General features: G+C 39.8%; 1 protein-coding gene across 3 annotated transcripts in view; it reads right to left on the minus strand.

Annotated features, from left to right (window-relative positions):
* Entpd1 (ectonucleoside triphosphate diphosphohydrolase 1) overlaps window positions 1-19544 on the minus strand; it is an 85372-nt gene that overhangs the window by 15780 nt on the left and 50048 nt on the right. For all 3 annotated transcript variants that reach the window (XM_048338591.1, XM_048338592.1, XM_048338590.1), the window contains exons 2-4: window positions 13209-13336; window positions 5693-5810; window positions 1877-2027 (exon numbers count right to left, since the gene is read on the minus strand). In XM_048338591.1, coding sequence (XP_048194548.1) covers window positions 1877-2027; window positions 5693-5810; window positions 13209-13336 — 397 coding nt within the window. The remainder of the gene's footprint in view (window positions 1-1876; window positions 2028-5692; window positions 5811-13208; window positions 13337-19544) is intronic.

Genomic DNA, 19544 nt, shown 5'->3' on the forward strand with positions numbered 1-19544 from the left:
CTTTAGGATAAGGCAGTTACTCTCTTGTCCTTCTCTCTCCAGATCCAATTCTTTCCATCCTTGAGTAGGTCAGTCTTCATAAAGCAGTATGATTTTTGCTCTGTTGTTTTCTGGTTTACAAATATCAAAGGATCTTTAAAAATGACTGTGGTGGGAGCCTCACATCATCTAGAGCTGATGTGTGCAGTGTTAGCCAACACTGGTGGCTCCTAATTGGTTACAAAGTTAGGTTTACTGGTATTAGTTAGGGCTATAGTTAAAAAAAAAAGTGGAAAGAGAGCAGGGGCATATACCCAACCTCCTCTGCTGCCACTTTGGGAAAACCTTTGGATTACTACTCAATTATTGTGGCCATTTGAGACCCTCAGACCTGAAGAGTCTTGTAGGGTTGTCACAGTGCAGATGCAATTACTTCCAGGATCTAGGCTATGCAACACTGAGCCTTGTGATGAAGTGCCACCTGCCAACTCTTGTCTGCCATCAAATGGTGTCCATTAGCTGCCTTCCCTTTATTGCTAGCTTTCTTCTCCTCCAATCCATCTCTATCTGTGACACTAATTGTGTAACATCCTTAAATAGCTCCACACTGTCTCCAAGTTAAAACCCAAACATCCTAGCACCCATAGGCCATTCATGATCTGGACTCTGTCTTCTCAGAAACCTACTCATAGTCTGGTCCTGCCACTTATCGGGTATGGAATCTCAGGTTGAGTTACTTAACATTTGAAGGCCACAACTTCCTTTTCTAATTAAAAACAGTATCTTTTAGCCAGTCTAGTCAGGAAAGTCCTTGAGTCTCTTATCTCCAATAAACTACCAGAAAATCCAGAAGTTGAGCTGTGGCTCAAGTGCTAGAGTGCTGGCCTTGAATGAAGAAGCTCAAGGACGGTGCCTAGGCTCATAGTTCAAGCCTCAAGACCGAATAAAAAAAAAACTAGTATTTTTTACTTTATAGAGTTGTTATGATGGTTAAATAGTATGTGTTTGGCACAGTGCTAAGAATATAGCAGAGGTTCAATAAACATGAGTTGCTACTATTATTATTTTATATTTCCTCTATCTCCTCTCTATGCAGAAATAAAGCCCTCTGGCCTATGACTTGGTCTCCCTAATTTCCCTGTCTTTGCACATTCATTTGAACACAATCCCCATGAAGTCAAGGAATTTTTCATGTTTACTGCTGAATCCCCAGTGCTTAAAACAGTGCCTGACACTTCACAAGTGATGAATATAAGGAAGTTATGAGGTGACTGCTGTCTGCTTGCAAGTAGCACTCAGTCCTTGCCCTTCAACTTCATGATAAATCTCATGTATCCCCTTCTCTGACTGCCTTTCATCCTGGGAAGAGCCAAATGCTCCCATAGCAGCTCCAAACATCCCTCTATTAAAGGATAGCTCACCTGAGGGATTAGTCACCTGCTACATATTCTGGACAGAGCAATAGCTCATCATATATTTTGTGAATGAATGAACAAATATACAAGGTACACTGCTACCAAGAGGTAACTGTAAAGATGTGTAAGCTGTGATTATTTGTTTTAGGACATCTGTGGCTCTCTTCTAGTCATCTTCCTCCCAGATACTGATTGACTAAATCTGCAGCCTCAAATCTCAGAGATAAATATTTCTCTCTAACACTCCCTGTCTTTTCCATGGGGAGATTGGCAAGGGTTTTTAAGATACCTAGTCTTTATACCTAGTATATACAATGAGTTAGAGTACTGTATTGCTCACCTGCTGAAACTTCCTATTTTAGGAATAGACTGTGAAGTGTGTCTAACTTGGGGAGAGGAGAAAATGCAGTCCTCTATAGTTGCAGAAAGTCTTGCATTACATCTGACTCTTAGCCACTCTTGGTCCCTACGTGCTACTGTACCTGAGTAATCGCATGCCCGCTGTGGCTCCCAGATAAACAGGTGTATCTTGATGCTGGGAACTTGGGATCACTTCCTTGGACTTTTCCATGCATTCAGTCAAGTACATGTCTAATTCATTTGGTTTCTGAACATATTTTGAGATTCCAGGACCTAGGGAAATATATAAAAGCTTGTCATTTAAAAAATATGCATACATGTATATATATACATACATGTATATATACATATATGTATATATACATGCATATATGTATACATGTATACATATATACACATGCATGTATACATATACACACATGTATGTATACATATATACATGTGTATATACATATATATGTATATATATATATATATATACACATACACACACACACACACACACACCAGGTTTTGGTGGCTCACACCTATAACCCTAGCTCCTCAAGAGGCTGAGATATGAGAACTGCAGTTTGAAGCCAGCCTGGGCAGACAAATCCAAGAGGCTCTCAATCCCAGTAACCAGGAAAAAGCCATAAGTGGAGGTATGACTCATGTTGTAGAGCACCAGGTACAAGCAAAAGAGCTAAATGAAAGTGAGAAGCCCAAAGTTCAAGCCCTAGTACTATTACCAAAAAAATGTATAGGACATACTTAGACAATATTAGAGAAAAATACAGTATTTACTAAGAAAGTACAAAAATAGTTTCCTTGTGTGAATATATATATACATATACACACACACACACACACACACACACACACACACACACACACACACACATGAGGTGGTGGTACTTAGAGGGCTAAGTCACTGGGCCTAGAACTGGTATTAATTTTCTGTTTTGTTTTGATTTTGCCAATCCTGGGGCTTGAACTCAGGGACTGAGCACTGTTCCTGGCTTATTTTTGCTCAAGGCTAGCACTCTACCACATGAGCCACAGAGCCACTTCTGGCTTTTTCTATATATGTGGTACATGTATACAAGACGAGCACTTTACCACTAGGCCATATTCCCAGCCCTAATATTAAACCTTGGATTAGGTCTGTCTGATGTTCAGTAATTTTTCCACTAGATGGCACACTTTCACATTCAACTGTGTAGTTTCTTAAATTTTTATATGGATTGTAAGCTACTCTATTAATTGCTTTTGAGTGATTCTTCCACAAATTTTAAATTAACAACACTAGTTACTAGATGATTAAGCTAAGATTATACTTAGAACAAAAATGAAAACAATCACCAGAAACTATTGTCTTCAAATTGAGGCCAGAGTCTCAGGGTATCACATTCCTAGATGTTTTTCTTTTATCTGCTTTCTTAGTAAGTTACAACATGAGTGGACTCCGTAGAGCATCAGACTGAAAGATAGAAAGTGTTGCTAACAAGCTGTGTAATCATGGCCTGTGCCCTAACATTTCTGAGGCGGAGTTTCTTCTGTTAGAAGAAACAGGAATTGAAGCCATGCCTCCTTAGTGACTTTTTCCACTCCAATCTGCTTTCCTAGGAAGATTGTTATTCCAATTTTAGAGCAAAACTAACTGTTGCTAGGGAGAGATTGCAGCCAAGATTCTGCAAGCCTTTTGAAGTCAGCACTCAATATTTCTATCTCACATTAAGATAAATATCACACTATCAGTACTTTAGGGTGAGGGTTTCCTTTACAGATAATTATTCGCTCACAGATTAATTATGAGAAAATTAACTCTAAGCATGTGTTTTGACTCAGAAAATCTTGCCGTAAGTATTCAATTTATTCTTGAGAAGGGAAACCATTGTATTCATTAGACTGAACATTCATGTATTCATGGGCTGAGTCTCAGAGGGGAGCCATCTAATGAATGGAAAAATCATTTTAAAAACAGAAGATAGGGCTAGGAATGTGGCTTAGTGGTAGAGTGCTTGCCTAGTATGCATGAAGCCCTGGGTTCAATTTCTCAGTACTACATAAACAGAAAAAGTCAGAAGTAGCACTGTGACTCTAGTGGTAGAGTGCTAGCCTTGAGCAAAAGAAACTCAGGGATAGTAATGAGGCCCTGAGCTCAAGCCCCAGGACTGGCAAAAAAAAAAAATTTTTTTTAAAAGGCCAATAAAATGAAGTATTATGACCTTAAAAAAGGCAAGTGTTTTCTCCGTACTGAAGAGGCAGAGTTTCAAGAGTGTCAGGCTTCTGGATAGATTTGTCTCCTCTCTACTATTTTCTTAAGTTATAAAACAGGTAGACTTCATAGGCCACTAGACTAAAAGTCAATTCTATTTATTTATTTAGCCAGTCCTGGGCCTTGGACTCAGGGCCTGAGCACTGTCCCTGGCTTCTTTTTGCTCAAGGCTAGCACTCTGCCGCTTGAGCCACAGCACCACTTCTGGCCCGTTTTCAATATATGTGGTGCTGGGGAATTGAACCCAGGGTCTTATGTATACGAGTCAAGCACTCTTGCCACTAGGCCATGTTCCCAACCCCTAAAAATCAATTCTTTTCTGTGATCTGGATTAACTATCTGACTGAAAAATCAACAGTAGATCCCTTCCTCAAAAGGTGAAAGGAGACAAAGGTTTAAGTGCTTATGGCACCAGATGTGGGTGGTACAGTGGGGTACTGGGTGGAGGGGAGTGGCAAGAACTAAAGTGTCAATAACTCTCTATGGATTATAAACTAAAAAGAAAACTGGAAAAACATTCAGGATATAATACAATGGCTAGATTAGTGAGAAATCTGGAAACCTAGATGCTTGGCTTGGTTCTGTTGCTACTTACAAGGCAGTAGTCTTACATGTTTTTGGTTTCTTCCCTGTAAAATAAGATCCCATCCCTAAGCATCTGTGTTCTGCTCTTTCTGGCTTATAGTTTGTGAAGATATTTGAAGATTCCACCAAGCTTCAGATTTGAGTACAAAGATGAGGAGAGGAGCAATTCTATGGACTGGCAGCATCAGCATCACCTGGGGATGTGTAGGAATACATGTTCTCAGTCTTTTCCTTCAAATCTGGGGACTCAGAAATTTGGAATCTTCTGTTTTAAAATTCCAGGGAGTGGTTCTGATGCCATTTCAGAGACTGGCTCAGATGTGTTTTTTAAGTTGGGCAGGCCTTGTTCTAAACTCTAGTTTTATTACCTATTAGATTAAACAAGTGATGTAACTTGTTTCAATCTTTATACCTTCATCTTTAAAAAATAGAAATACATGGGGCTGGGAATATGGCTTAGTGGTAGAATACTTGCCTGGCATGCATGAAGCCCTGGGTTCGATCGATTCCTCAGTACCACATAAACAGAAAAAGCCAAAAGTGGTGCTGTGGCTCAAGAGGTAGAGTGCCACCCTTGAGCAAAGAAAAAAGAAGCCAGGGACAGTGCTCAGGCCCTGAGTCCCAAGCCCTAGGACTGGCGAAAAAAAAAAAAAAAAGAGAGAGAAAGAAATTCAAACCTCAATAGGAGATTTTGAGGATGAATTGAATTTGTTTAATTCCTAAATCAGTGCATTACATACAAGTGTCCTGTGGATGTGAGCTACTGCTACTCAATTATTATGTATGCATGGGGGACCATGTTGCTAAATATCAAACCCAGGACCTCATGCACACTAAATAGGTACTAAACAGGTAACACTTATATCTTCAGTCCTCCCACTACACAATTTGTTTTTAATTTTATTATTCTTCAAGGACTTAATCATTAAGGACTGATTTCAATATTATTTTATAATTATAATGACAATAGCTACTCCACTGTAATTAGCACTTGGCTTCCCATTCCTAGAACTCCCTTTTCTCTTGTGTTCTACTTGCCAAATATCGCTTGTGTTGGCATGATCACCATCTACCTCTCCCCTTCCCATCTTACCTTTCACTTTACATTCTTCTATCTGGTGTACCACTCCTGTGTCATTCTCCTTCTCCGCTGGCCATTTATATATGTACAAGTTTGTGTGAGAAGAGCCTGCATCCAGCACAATCCCATACTGAGGACACAAGAAAATTCTTATCAGTATCACATCATTCTTCTCTATATTCAGCTTGAAACAGAAAGGGGACAAGGTCAGGAATTTGAAAAAACAAAACATGAAGGCTTGTTGATTGAAGAACACTGGTGAGTTTGGAGACTGGTGTCACTGTAGTCATAAAATCTCCTGGGACCTGCATCCCTATAGAACAGGGTTCTTTTTTTTTTTTTGGCCAGTCTGCCACTTGAGCCACAGCGCCACTTCTGGCCATTTTCTGTATATGTGGTGCTGGGGAATTGAACCCAGGGCCTCATGTATACAAGGCAAGCACTCTTGCCACTAGGCCATATCCCCAGCCCCTAGAACAGGGTTCTTAATGCTGGCTGCATACTAGAGATATTCAGGCCTTACCCAGGGTGGGGCCTGAGCAGCAGGGTCATATAGAGGTTTCCTAGAGGACCATAATGTTCAGCCAAGATTCAGAGCCTCTGCTGAAATAGTTGAGACATTTGTGAACAGAACAGAAAGAAACTAATGCAGTAGTTCTCAAACATGTCTATGAAACAGAATCACCTGGAGAACTTCGAAGACTGAAGCCAGTATTCCATCTCCAACGTTGTGATTAATGTGGCCTCAGCTTTGGAACTGTTATGAGATTCCATACAATTCTAGTGTGCAGAAAAGCCTGAGGATCACCAAGTTAATCTATTGATGGCCATGTAGACATAATGAATATCTTAAATTGTAGTTCAGGGAATATAGAATTGTGAGGTTTGGGGGTTTCTGTTTACTAGTATCAATTAGTTGTACAAGGGCATTTTCATTTTGACATGTCCATTTATACATACAAAGTATTATGGTCAGATGTTACAACCTCTGTCATTCTCCCTCATCCTCCTTTCTCTAATCAACCAACAAGTTCCACTGTAACATTTCACACATGTACACTAAGTATTTGGGCTGTATTAACCATCCTTCCCCGTTTGTCCTATCCACTTCCACCAGTCTTTGCACTTTGGACAGGACTGGGTTGTGTTTTAAAGAGAGACAGAAAATACTAAGTACACTTGCTTTTAAATTAAAATATAACTTTAAAATGTATTCAGTATATTTAGAAAGATATGTAAATGTTGTGTTTTCAGATCTGTAAAAGTGGAGGAGATCAAAGGACTAGAAGGAAGGAGAAGACAGAAATACATGAAGAATCAGTATGTAACTAGCCTCTTGGAACAGTTATAAAGCAGATGCTATCTTTATCCTTTCTGTATAAGTGAGAAGCTGCAAAAAGGGTAATTTACTCACTATATAGCTAGTACATGAAAACTGGAATGTGAGTCAGGGTCAGACTCGAGACCTCATATTGAAGATCTACTACCCAGTTCACAACAGCAAGGGCTAGGCGATAGTTCTAGGACTGGCTTAGAACATTTTCTAGCCCCCATCAGGCTTCCTGATGCCCCTTCTCAGTCATTTTGCCCCAAAGGTAATCACCATGTGGATTTCTATCACCATTAATGAGTTTTGCTTGTTTCTAAACTGCAAAAAATTGAACTCTCGGGGTATGCCTCTTTAAAGTCTAATTTCTTGGGGCTGGGGATATGGCCTAGTGGCAAGAGTGCTTGCCTCGTATACATGGGGCCCTGGGTTCAATTCCCCAGCACCACATATATAGAAAATGGCCAGAAGTGGCGCTGTGGCTCAAGTGGCAGAGTGCTAGCCTTGAGCAAAAAGAAGCCAGGGACAGTGCTCAGGCCCTGAGTCCAAGCCCCAGGACTGGCAAAAAAAAAAAAAAAAAAAAAAGTCTAATTTCTTTCACTCTATGCATCTGAACTATGGCTCGTCCTTTTCCATTGCTGTAAAATATCTCATTGTATGCATACACTGTATTCTTATCCACTGTATTCTTATCTACTGGTGATGTATGTTTGGGTTGTTTCTAATTGGGGGTACTGGGAATATAGCTGCCAGGAATATTCTTGTACATTTCATTTAGTGGAAATAGCTTTGTCTTCTTTGGATATTTACCAGGAGCTGATTATCCAAATGCTCATTTTTTATCAAATAATATGTATTTGGTTCTATTCCTGAGCCTATTTGAAGGAAAATGGTTGATTAATGGCATTTGCCATGGGCTTGTGATACTTTGGTGGCATATGCCATTTTTAATCATCTCTATAGTAGAGAAAACATGAGGGAATTGGGGAGGTGGGCAAAAGGCAAGAAGCAGAGGAAGCACTTCTGAAATGTGAGCCAACTGTCACACTTGGCTGCACATTTGAGCTACACACTTCAAAGTATGATCTGCCACCAGAAAGTACTTAATTTGCCTGTACTATATATGATATATTATGATAAACACTGTGATATAAATGTCATATTATACATTGTCTTTTTTTTTTGCCAGTCCTGGGCTTGGACTCAGGGCCTGAGTACCGTCCCTGGCTTCTTTTTGCTCAAGGCTAGCACTCTGCCACTTGAGCCACAGCGCCACTTTCTGGCCGTTTTCTATATATGTGGTGCTGGGGAATTGAACCCAGGGCTTCATGTATACGAGGCAAGCATTCTTGCCACTAGGCCATATTCCCAGCCACATTGTCTTTTAATCTAATAAGAACCAAATAACTTCCAGGGAGAAAAAACAAGAGGACTTAAGAGACCTCCCTTGACCATTTGTAGTAATGGCTAAAGGTAGAGTGTGTGCACATTTCACTAACACCCAGAAAGTGTCATTGTGAGGAGCTCCTGAGGACCGTTGACCCTCCATGACCTCTCAATACTCCTGGCCTAGATGTGCACAGCAGGAGTCTCTCTAGTAACTGGCACCATGCTCTTAGGGAGAAAAAGTCCTCTATACTTGCTTTGGGCACAGCAGAGGCAAGCTGGACTTCTCTGCAGCTCGCTTGCAGTTGAAGGAATCCAAGAGATAGCTTAGGTGGTGACACTGTGGGCAATGAGAGATGCCGATGGAGGTTTGCAGCCTCTGAATCCATGAGAAACTCCCAGGATGCAGAACAAGGCTTCAAGGTTACCCAGTAGAAAACTCTATTTAGTTTCCTAGTATGGCCCCGGAATTCTTCCTGCCAGAAACTGTTCCAGCCACAGCAGCTATGATAAAAGCGAGCAAGTCGGTGGCAGCATGCAGCCTTTATCTGGAATCAGGACGTTCTATTCTAACTTTGTTCTATTGCTAACTTTGTTGACATGAAATCCACCCTTCCAGCAGAGCCAAGGAACTAGCCCTGCTTCCATCTGCCTGCTTCACTGAGGCCTCTCTTACACACTGAGGTAGTGGAAAGTTTGCTACAATTTGTGTGCAAGTATTTAGGAAGAGAGTAGAGGGCCTTTCAATGCAAGAATTAAGGACCTCTCTCCTTCTGTGTACAGCATACTAGAAAGATAATCTGCTTAACTGTATCATAAGATTTTTTTTTAAGTTTTCAGTTTGATTAAGGAATTTGCCTTTCATGGTTACAAAGTGCACCTAAAGCCCAGAGAGCCTATTCTTTTGTTCTCTTTCCAGCACCACTGTATTTTTACAGTACATGTTCCAGAAAGACAAAAATAAACCATCCAAGAAGTCAAAAATCTTAGCTACTTGGGAAGCAAAGATACAGAGGGATTATGGTTTGAGGACATCCCAGACAAAAAATTAGCAAGACTCCATCTCAATCAATAAGTTAAGTGTAGTAAAGTGCACATGCAATCTCATCTATGATAGGAGGATTTTGGTCAGAAGTTGGCTCAGTCAAAACCAAGAGATTTTACCTAAAAAATAAAGCAAAATATGTGGGGGATGGAAGCTGAATGTGTGGGTCAATTACATGGTAGAGCAGAACAAGGCTCTGAGTTCAAACCCAAGTACTGCCAAGAAGAAACAGAAGGAAAACAAAGAGGAGGGAGGAAGAATAGAAGGAGGAGGAGCAGCAGCAGCAGCAGTTGTTTGGGAGAAGTTCCTGCTTTTTCTGCCTCCTGGATTTGCCATCCACTACCTAGTGAATACCTTAGAGAAGTCTGCAGTGGAGAAACCCAGTGTTTCTCTGTACCTCATTTAAAAGCATTTCTAAAACTGATATGCCCTTTATATTAAAGAAAAAAAATCAAAGATTAAGATTCAGGTGGGGGAGAAGAGATGTGTTGTTCCCTTAATATTATTATCATTTCAATATTATTTTGTATTTTAAGAGCTAAAAGTTTATTAAACATTACATAAGAAATAAACATTTAAGATTCTACCTGGGTATTTTATTTTATTTTATTTATTATTATTATTTTTTTTGGCCAGTCCTGGGCCTTGGACTCAGGGCCTGAGCACTGTCCCTGGCTTCTTCCCACTCAAGGCTAGCACTCTGCCACTTGAGCCACAGCGCAGCTTCTGGCCGTTTTCTGTATATGTGGTGCTGGGGAATCGAACCTAGGGCCTCGTGTATCCGAGGCAGGCACTCTTGCCACTAGGCTATATCCCCAGCCCTGGGTATTTTATTTTTAATAAAATACTAAGCTGAGGCTGGGAATGTGGCTTAATGGTACAGTAGCAGGCATGAAGCCCTGGGTTTGATTCCTCAGCACTACATAAACAGAAAAGGCCAGAAGTGGTGCTGTGGGTCAAGTGGTAGGTGCTTGCCTTGAGCAAAAAAGAAGCCAGGAACAGTACTCAGGCCCTGAGTCCCAAATCCTAGGACTGGTGAAATAAAATAAAATAGTAAGCTATTTTTACCTGTTTTCTTCCAGCCTTTTAAAAATGCTGTCATCCTACAGCACATACAATTTTGTTCTAAGCTACTTTGTAAACTGCACATGTGATTTTACTGGTCATAATAGATCTCCATGAGCTAAGCTGCATGAAATGAAGTGGTCTGGAACAAGGGCAGAGGCTCTTGTGAAGATCTAGAGACATAGGCAGTAATGGACCCTGAGCCCACTGAAACCAGAGTATACATGGACACAGGGTAGATGCCCCTAGGATGGAAGTAATTCTACTTGCATGAATGTCAGAGTGCCAGCCTTCTGGGTAGGTCTCTTCTACATGGAAAAAGAGAAAACTGGAGTATCAGATGGTCTGCTTATGGCATTTCTGCAAGAAATAGGACATTTAACCTCATCATCTGAGTCTCTTCATTCAGAAAACAACCCCAAGTGGCACAGGTTGCTTTCAATTATCAGGTCACACAGCTTCTTTTCTTGGCCTTTGCCTACAAAGTCCTTTTCCTGGGATCCTGGCCTTCTCTGATCCCTTCACATGAGAAGATCATTAGAATGCCTATATTTTTCCTCTAAGGAAATCATCACATGGTGTAATTATATATGACTATTTAGTTTAATTCTATATTCTATGTTCTCTATTAGAGTGTAAGCTACCTTAGGGTAGGTCTACTTAGGCACAAAGGAATTCAGCAGAGAATTGTTGAATCTAATGAATGAATGGGAAGGAGTGGAACTATATGGTTCCTAAATCCCTTTCCACCCTAACAGAGGTTAGAATTTATAGTCTAGTATCAAGTAGTGACAAGACTATGGTTTGAATGTTTTCTCTTCCTATACTCATGTGTTGGAAATTTAATCTCCAATGCAATCATGTTGGATGGTGAGGCCAACTGGGATTGTTTAGGACATAAAGGCTCTGCTTTCATGCATAGGGACACAGTAGAATGGGCTTTAGGGAGTGGGTCTGTTGCTCATATGGCAGTAGTATAAATAGGTACTATGCGAATGATACCCTATGTTATATAAGGCACTCGAACATCCACAGAGTTGGCTATCCATGGGAGAAGCCCTGGAACTACCCCCACACTCAGTAACAACTCTACATTCATCCCCACAAACTACTCAAAAACAGTTAGTAACCTATGATATATAGAAAGGTCAGGGTACTAATTTACAAACCATAACAATCTAAAAAGTTTGAGTTTTTGTCTCTTATTTTAGATTTTGTAAAATTTTTCATGATATGGATTATTCACTTTACTTTTGAATGACTTCAGAGATATTTTTAGTAATACTCTAAAGCAACATTGTCCAATAGAATTTTCTGCAGTAATGGAAATGTGTATATAGTATCCAAAAGTTAATTCCAACATATTTTAGAAATCTTACTAAAATTAAAGTATAACTTCAACAAATGGCTACTTTTTGCATATAAAATTACCTTTGTGTAAAATCAGTGATATGCCATAATGACTTACTTTAACGCCTGCAGCTGTTCTTTATATACTCATGCCAAAGACCCTATTCCATTCCAGGCCAACATAACAACACAGAACAACAGACCTTAAGACCACAGTGAATGAAGGAAAGCCACCCACGACCACAATATTCACTAGGAACACAGCTCAAATATGTCATGGGTTTTGCCTTCTAGGCAGGCCTGCTTTCCAGTGATGCAATACCAAACATGCAAAAAGGTCAAATCAAGAAAGCAATCGAGTGTTTTTGGAGCTAATAAACAAATGGCAAAACTAAGATGTCATGAGGCTTTTCTACTGTGAGTGAAGTTTTGCCAAGAGAACCAATAGCATTCAACAGCAAATGGAAAGAGAACATGGACAGTGAAACAGAATCAGCTCTGTCCTAATGAAGTGACTTCTGTACACTGCCCACTGTGTTGAACTCTGTGACAAAAGGACGTCAATATAGTCCCATGGCTCTTCTACACGGCAAGTGATTTGAGTGTGTGGGGAAAGTTTCACAAGTCTGACATACACACACATCTTTCTAGTCTCATAGAAACACGAGAATTTCTTTCTTTCTCCTCCTCCTCCTCCGCTTCTCTTCTCCTTCCTTCCTTCCTTCCTTCCTTCCTTCCTTCCTTCCTTCCTTCTCTCCTTCCTTTCTTGCAAGTCATGGGGCTTGAACTCAGGGCCTGGGCACTGTACCTGAGCTTCTTTTGATCAGAGCTAGAGGTCTACCACTTGAGCCACACAGCTACTTCTGGCCTTTTCAGTGTATGTGGTACTGAGGAATTGAACCCAGAGGTTCGTGCATGCTAGGCAAGCACTAGCCACATTCCCAGCCCCAAGAGAATGTAGTTCTATACATATGTACCTCCTAGTCAGGTTAACATCTGGATATGTCACTACCCCCATGTACTTAATGTGCTCATTAGCATACTGGCACCATCTAAGCATTTAAAGACAGGTTTACTGTCATTTCAATGACATTTTAAATTGGTGTGTTTACAATGGAGTATTGTTCGAGAGAGAGACAGAGAGAGAGAGAGAGAGAGAGAGAGAGAGAGAGAGAGAGAGAGAGAGAGAGAGAGAAAGGAAATGGATGGTGCGGGAGACCATGTTAAATGAAATAAGCCAGACTCAGAGCACAAATATTATTTGTGTTCTCTCATGTATGGAATTTAGAGTTTTTTAAACAGACATATGAAACTGGAAGGGAGGCTTCTTAAGGGCCCATAAGGATTTGACTTGCCTTAACATTTTCTGGCAATGGTTTGTTCTGGGTCATCCCCACAGCAATCAACGCTATCACAGCTATGATAGAGGAGAAGCCAAGAATAACCAGGATGTTTTTGGAGCAAAATTTCTTCAATTCCGAATCTAAAACCAAAAATCAAAAGACAAAATATCAATAGATTGATAAACAATGACTTTTTTTCACCTTTCTGTCTGGTTTTGTGATAGTCATTTGGAGACACCCGAAATAATTTTTTAAAAACCTATCTTTTTGAAGAACCTCCATACTGCTTTACAGAGTGGTTGAACAAGTTCACACTCGCACCAACAGTATAGTAGCATTCCCTTTGGCCACATCCCCTCCAGCATCTGTTATTATTATTTTTCCCAATAATGGCCATTCTTACTGGGGTGAGGTGAAATGTTGTTTTGACTTGCATTTCTTTTATGGCCATTGATGTTGAGCACTTCTTCATGTGCCTCTTGGCCATTCTCATTTCCTCTTCAGAGAAGTATCTCTTTACATCTTTAGCCCATTTACTAAGAGGGCAATGCCCATTGTTTCTTTGAGGATTTGTTTGGGGGAAACCATTTTTTTAGTTCCAAATCTATTTTAGATATGAGGCCTTTGTCTGTTGTATGGCCAGTGAAGATCTTCTCCCAACCTGGGGGTTATTTATCAAGTTATGTCCTTTGCCATGCAGAAGCTCTGCAGTTTGATGCAATGCCATTTGTCCAACCTTTCTTTGATTTGTTGTGTTTCTGGACCTTTATGAAGTTTCGGTCTGTGCCAAAGAGCCCTAGTGCTTCTCCTATGCCTTCCTGCAATGTTTTAAGAGTATCTGCTTTTACCTTGAGGTCTTTGATCCATTTGAAATTAAGTTTGGTGCAGGGTGATATATAGGGATCTAGCTTTAGTTTGTTACAGGTGTTTAACCAATTTTGCCAGCACCATTTGTTGAAGAGCCTGTCTTTGTTTCACTCTATTTTTTTAGCTCCTTTATGAAAGATAAAGTGGGCATAGGTCTCTGACCACTGGGTCTTCAGTTCTATTCCATTTGTCCTCAGGCCTGTTCTTATGCCAATACAAAGCTGTTTTTATTACTATAGTTTTGTAATAGAGTTTGAAGTGTGGTATTGATATTCCTCCAGCACTATTCTTCCTGCTTAGGATTGTTTTTGCTATTTGAGGTCTTTTATTGTCACATGTAAATTTTTGGATTACTTCCTCTATTTCATTAAAGAATGGTGTTGGGATACTGATGGGTATTGCATTTAACACAGAGCTCCCCTATGGCCCAGCAACCCCACTTTTGGGCATTTACCCAAAGGATTACAGCTACCAGCACAACTATGTTCACTGTAGCACAATTTACTATCGCTAAAATATGGAACCAACCCAGATGCCTCTCAGTAGATGAATGGATCAAGAAAATGTGGCACATATACACAATAGAATTCTATGCTTCTTCAGAAAGACTTGGAAAAAGTGAAGTGAGCCAGACCCAAAGAAACATAGATTCTATGGTTTCCCTCATTTGTAATAATTAGTACATGTCTAGGATATTCATAGCAGAAGATCACAATAGCTCAATAGCTATGTATATATGAACATATAAGATGATGCTAAGCAAAATGAACTCCAAGTTATGGAAATAAGTGTTTTATCATTGTTGTTATTGTAAACATACCATGTGAAATGATGCCTTTTTCTTTTTTCTTCCCTGTGTTTTTACCCCTGATGTCACTGTAACTGAGTTTGGTACCCTGGGTATTGTATATACATTTATCAGAACTAGGGAAGGGAAGGGGAACATCAAAATGGAGAGACATAGGGTAAAAGGAGAACCAATGCAACAGCAATACTTACAAGAAAATATGCTGTAAACCAACTGTACGATTCGGGGGGGATTGGGGAGGGGGAAGGTGGTACAAAAATGAAGGAGGAGGTAACAAGTTTGATAAGAAATGTACTCATTGCAGCGTCTACGGCCATACCACCCTGAATGTGCCCGATCTTGTCTGATCTCGGAAGCTAAGCAGGGTTGGGCCTGGTTAGTACTTGGATGGGAGAAATGTACTCATTGCCTTACATATGAAACTGTACATCATTTGACAACAAATAAACAAACAACAACAAAAGCCTATTTTTATCTATGGGTAAAGTAATCTGGAAATCATTCAAGAACAAAAGGATCTGTTTGTACTGTGATAAAAGTCAAGACTGTTAGTGGTTTTATGAAGGAAAATGGACAAAACTAGGTCACTAATCAGATTTGGAATGAGAGGAAGTCTCTCAAATTGGGCATTTGTTTAGTAAGTAATCTAAGTCTATCAAAAATGCAAATAACACAACAACAGAAAACATGGTTTAACTTCATTTAAAAGAGCTTACCACAGAAAAACTCCTGTAGAACTACTGAAAATAAGCTTCAGTTTGGTTGAAATGGATCATAGAAAGAAAGTAAACAGTAAATTGAGTGGTTATACCATTCTTTCCACTTAGACATCTCAAAATCTTCCTCATTCAACTTCTCTAACTATCTTCAAACTTCTTAGGCTTTGAGAAACAAAGATAGGATAACATAAGGAAGAAGCATGTAGAAACTAGATTTTTTTTTTTAAATTTCAGAATAGACTGTACTCTCTAAGCACACAGGGTGGGATTGAAACAGCTGAAAGAGGACCCCCAAGTTTCTCCTCCAATTTCTCCTTGTCAGCAGTACCTGGCTAAAGGCAGATACTGAAATTAGGAATTTCTCCTCATGCTCGAGCTAAAGCTTGCAATTTATCCAGAAGACTAAAATTGTATAGGTATCCAGTTGTCATCAATCCCCAGAATCTTAAAGTGATCTTTACTATCAGATCAGATAGTAAAAATATTAGGATAAAAAGTCTTATTAATGATACATTATCCATTGCTCCCAAATAAAGAAAAGCTGGTGATATATATATACAATACTTCTCCCCCTCTGCCTTCCAAAATGACTCCTTTTTTGTTCAGGCACCTGATTTTCCCCGAAGCTTAGGGATGGACCTAATGGATCATCAGTATATTCTATTGTTCTCATCAGTGATTGTTTCCACAATGAGTAAACACCCAACTATGGTCCATTCGAACTTGAAGTGTCAAGGGACATGAGTTTACCATTCAGTTAGGGAGACAGATAAACCAGAAAAGGAGTACATGAGCAAGTGATTTCAGACCCATAGGGGCTGGGGATGTGGCTTAGTGGTAGAGTGCTTGCCTAGCATGCATGAAGCCCTGGGTTTGATTCCTCAGTACCACATAAACAGAAAAAAGCTGGAAGTGGTGCTATGGCTCAAGTGGTAGAGTGCTAGTCTTGAGCACACAGAGGCTCAGGGACAGAGCCCAGACCCTGAGTTCAATCCCCAGGACTGGCAAAACAAAAAAACAAAAAACAAAACATAACAAAAAAACAGATTGTGATAATTGCTAAGAAGACATTAAAGCCAAGGAATGTGACAAAGCAAGTACAGCAGAGCTAGGGATAGGGGAAAGGGAATTAGACTAAGAAAAATGTCAGGGTAGGTGACATTGGAGATGAGACCTGGATGACAAGAAAACAGAGAGAAGGAATAGAAACATCCCCAGAAAGATGTACTACAAACTTCAAAGCCCCTAAGGTGGGATCCAGCTTGAAGGAATATAATTGTTCCTTCCTCTTCCAAATGGGTGTACTTGCTAACTCCTAATGATCACTAAACAGTTGGATATACACTTTTCCACATCTGCATTTCCAGTATATACTCAAGTCTTTCATATTCCCATTTCATTTTTCACACTTGTATTTATTGAAAAAAAGTTGTGCCCTGAGAAGCTCTTAGCAAATTCATTACATTAGTTTTGTGATGACAACAGCACAGCAGTGATTGTGTGATGACATTTTGGCAGGCTTGGGTAGCACACAAATAACATTAATACAAGACCCTTGTGTTAACACTATGGCAGCCAACTACTATGCAACATATAATGCTAATCAGTTACAATCAGTTTCCTTTTTTAAATATAATCCATCAAAAGTAGTTTAAAACCTGTTAGTCCTCTGCCCTGTTCATTATATCCTTATTTCTTAATCAAGGTTTGATAAGGAAAAGCAATGTGTAGGAATGTTGTCAAACACCTTCATAATTTTCAAAATGTTTATTATAAAAATATGACTTTTTTTTCATTTAACCTGAATTATCCAGAGAAGAGTAACTAAAGCCCTGTTTTCTTTTTGTTTTTTCAGTTCTGGGGCTTGAAGTCAGGGCCTGAGCACTGTCCTTGGCTTCTTTTTGCTCAAGGCTAGCATTCTATCACTTGAGACACAGCGCCACTTCTGGCTTTTTCTATATATGTGGTGCTGAGGAATCCAACCCAGGGCTTCATGCATGCAAGGCAAGCACTCTGCCACTAAGCCATATTCCCATCCCCCAAACCCTGTTTTTTGTTTGTTTGTTTTTGCCAGTCCTGGGGCTTGGACTCAGGGCCTGAGCACTATCCCTGGCTTCTTTTTTCTCAAGGCAAGCACTCTGCCACTTGAGCCACAGCGCCACTTCTGGCAGTTTACTATATATGTGGTGCTGAGGAATCAAACCTAGGGCTTCATGTATACAAGGTAAGCACTCTTGTCACTAGGCCACATTCCAAGCCCCCCGTTTTGTTTTAAATGAAGTATGCGCTGGATAGTTTGCAAAGGCCTTGATCACATGCAGGAAACCAGACTCTTCTCAGGAAGTGGTGCTAGACAGGGAGATCTAAGTGGACACATCCGGGCATACTCATAAAAAGGGAACTACTCAGATGACGCCCCTTCTTTTACCCTGAGGGCTCTTTCAGATCCAGATAATTGCTGTGGTCAAGTTTTATTACTGAAAATTCACACTCACCATCTTCCCCATGAAAAGGCTTTTTGGACTCACAGGTAACAGAAATGTTATTTCTATTATACAATGTAAAATGGTATTTCAGGAAACAATTTCAAGAAATAACTTTACCAAAAGTATTAAATTGAATATTATTTTCTTCCTTTGAACTAGCTCATTATGGTATGGAATTAAATGCTGTCATCCCTTTTGTTTTTCCTCCCAAGGTGATAAGTGAAAGGGTTTTTCTGTTTAAAAGGAGATAACTACATCCAGGTAACAACTTCAACTCTTCACTTGATAGAACTCAAAGAAACCCAAGCTTTGAAAAAATACAGAGTGATTCAAGCCAATTAGCTAAAACAAAAGCAAAAATTTTTTAAAAACTGATTTTTTTTTATTCCTGATTTTTACAAGAAAAATCATCATGATGCTAAGTTAGAATATATAATATCTTGAAACATTATTCCACTAATAAACAGCTTTGGGAAATTGACATGTAAATTTCAGGTAAAAGCATCAGAATTTTGCTTGTTATATCTGATGCAAATGACTAAATTCTAATTGTTTCCAATTTCTAGATTAGGCTCATCCTTATTAAAAAAAACAGCCAATGCTGGACACTGGTAAGTAAACATCACTGAAGTACTGTGGTCCTTTCAGTGTTGACAGAGCTAGTGAGGAACCATCACTGAAAGTCAGAGTGACTGCTCTCAGTTTGGTTCCACCCCTTCCCCAGCTACCAGCGATGGTCTGCCACCTTCCACCCTCCCCACCAAAGATCTCACATTTAGGACTTTATGATCCTTTCTTCATTGATCTAAGTGCACTGTGTTCATAAGATAGTCATACACTGACATGTTGATACCCTTTCGTTCAAAAGATTCTTCCATTTTCTTTATCTTGGGTTCTCTGGATCCAACTTCTTTTATAGTGATATTCACCTCTCTCACCCCCAGTTCTTATCACCCCTGCCTCTGTTCTGATCTGTGACTTCCCTTTCTGGGGACTCCCGCCCTTCCTACTACTCTTCCTTGTCAGAATCCAGCCTTTGGTCACTGAAGAGATAGATCTTCTATAACTGGAGGCTCTTCCTGACTGAGAACCTATGGGAGCTCCTTGCTCTTTGCTCTGTCCAAGATCAGAATGCTTGATACTATGATACTATGATATATAATACAATGAATGGCAGTAAGCTCTCTGAGGACAGGGACTTATCCCCAAGTTGGATGAGTGAATGAATGAATGAACTTAGAATTCTCTAAATTTTTTTTCACTATGACATTTCCTTCACTTGTAATTTCATTCCCTACCAAGTCTTTTTTTTCTTTTTCTCCTTCAACATTAGGCTTACGAGGCTATATCCCTCTCCTAAACTCCTTCATTTTTCTCACAGCTCAATCATTCCAGTATTCCTCCATTCATGTGCTACTTCTACATATTTAATAGCTTGAACTAAAGTTTTGCAGTGCTATGGTTGCTA

The sequence above is a fragment of the Perognathus longimembris genome, chromosome 2 (assembly GCF_023159225.1).
Source record: "Perognathus longimembris pacificus isolate PPM17 chromosome 2, ASM2315922v1, whole genome shotgun sequence".
Lineage (NCBI taxonomy): Eukaryota > Metazoa > Chordata > Mammalia > Rodentia > Heteromyidae > Perognathus > Perognathus longimembris.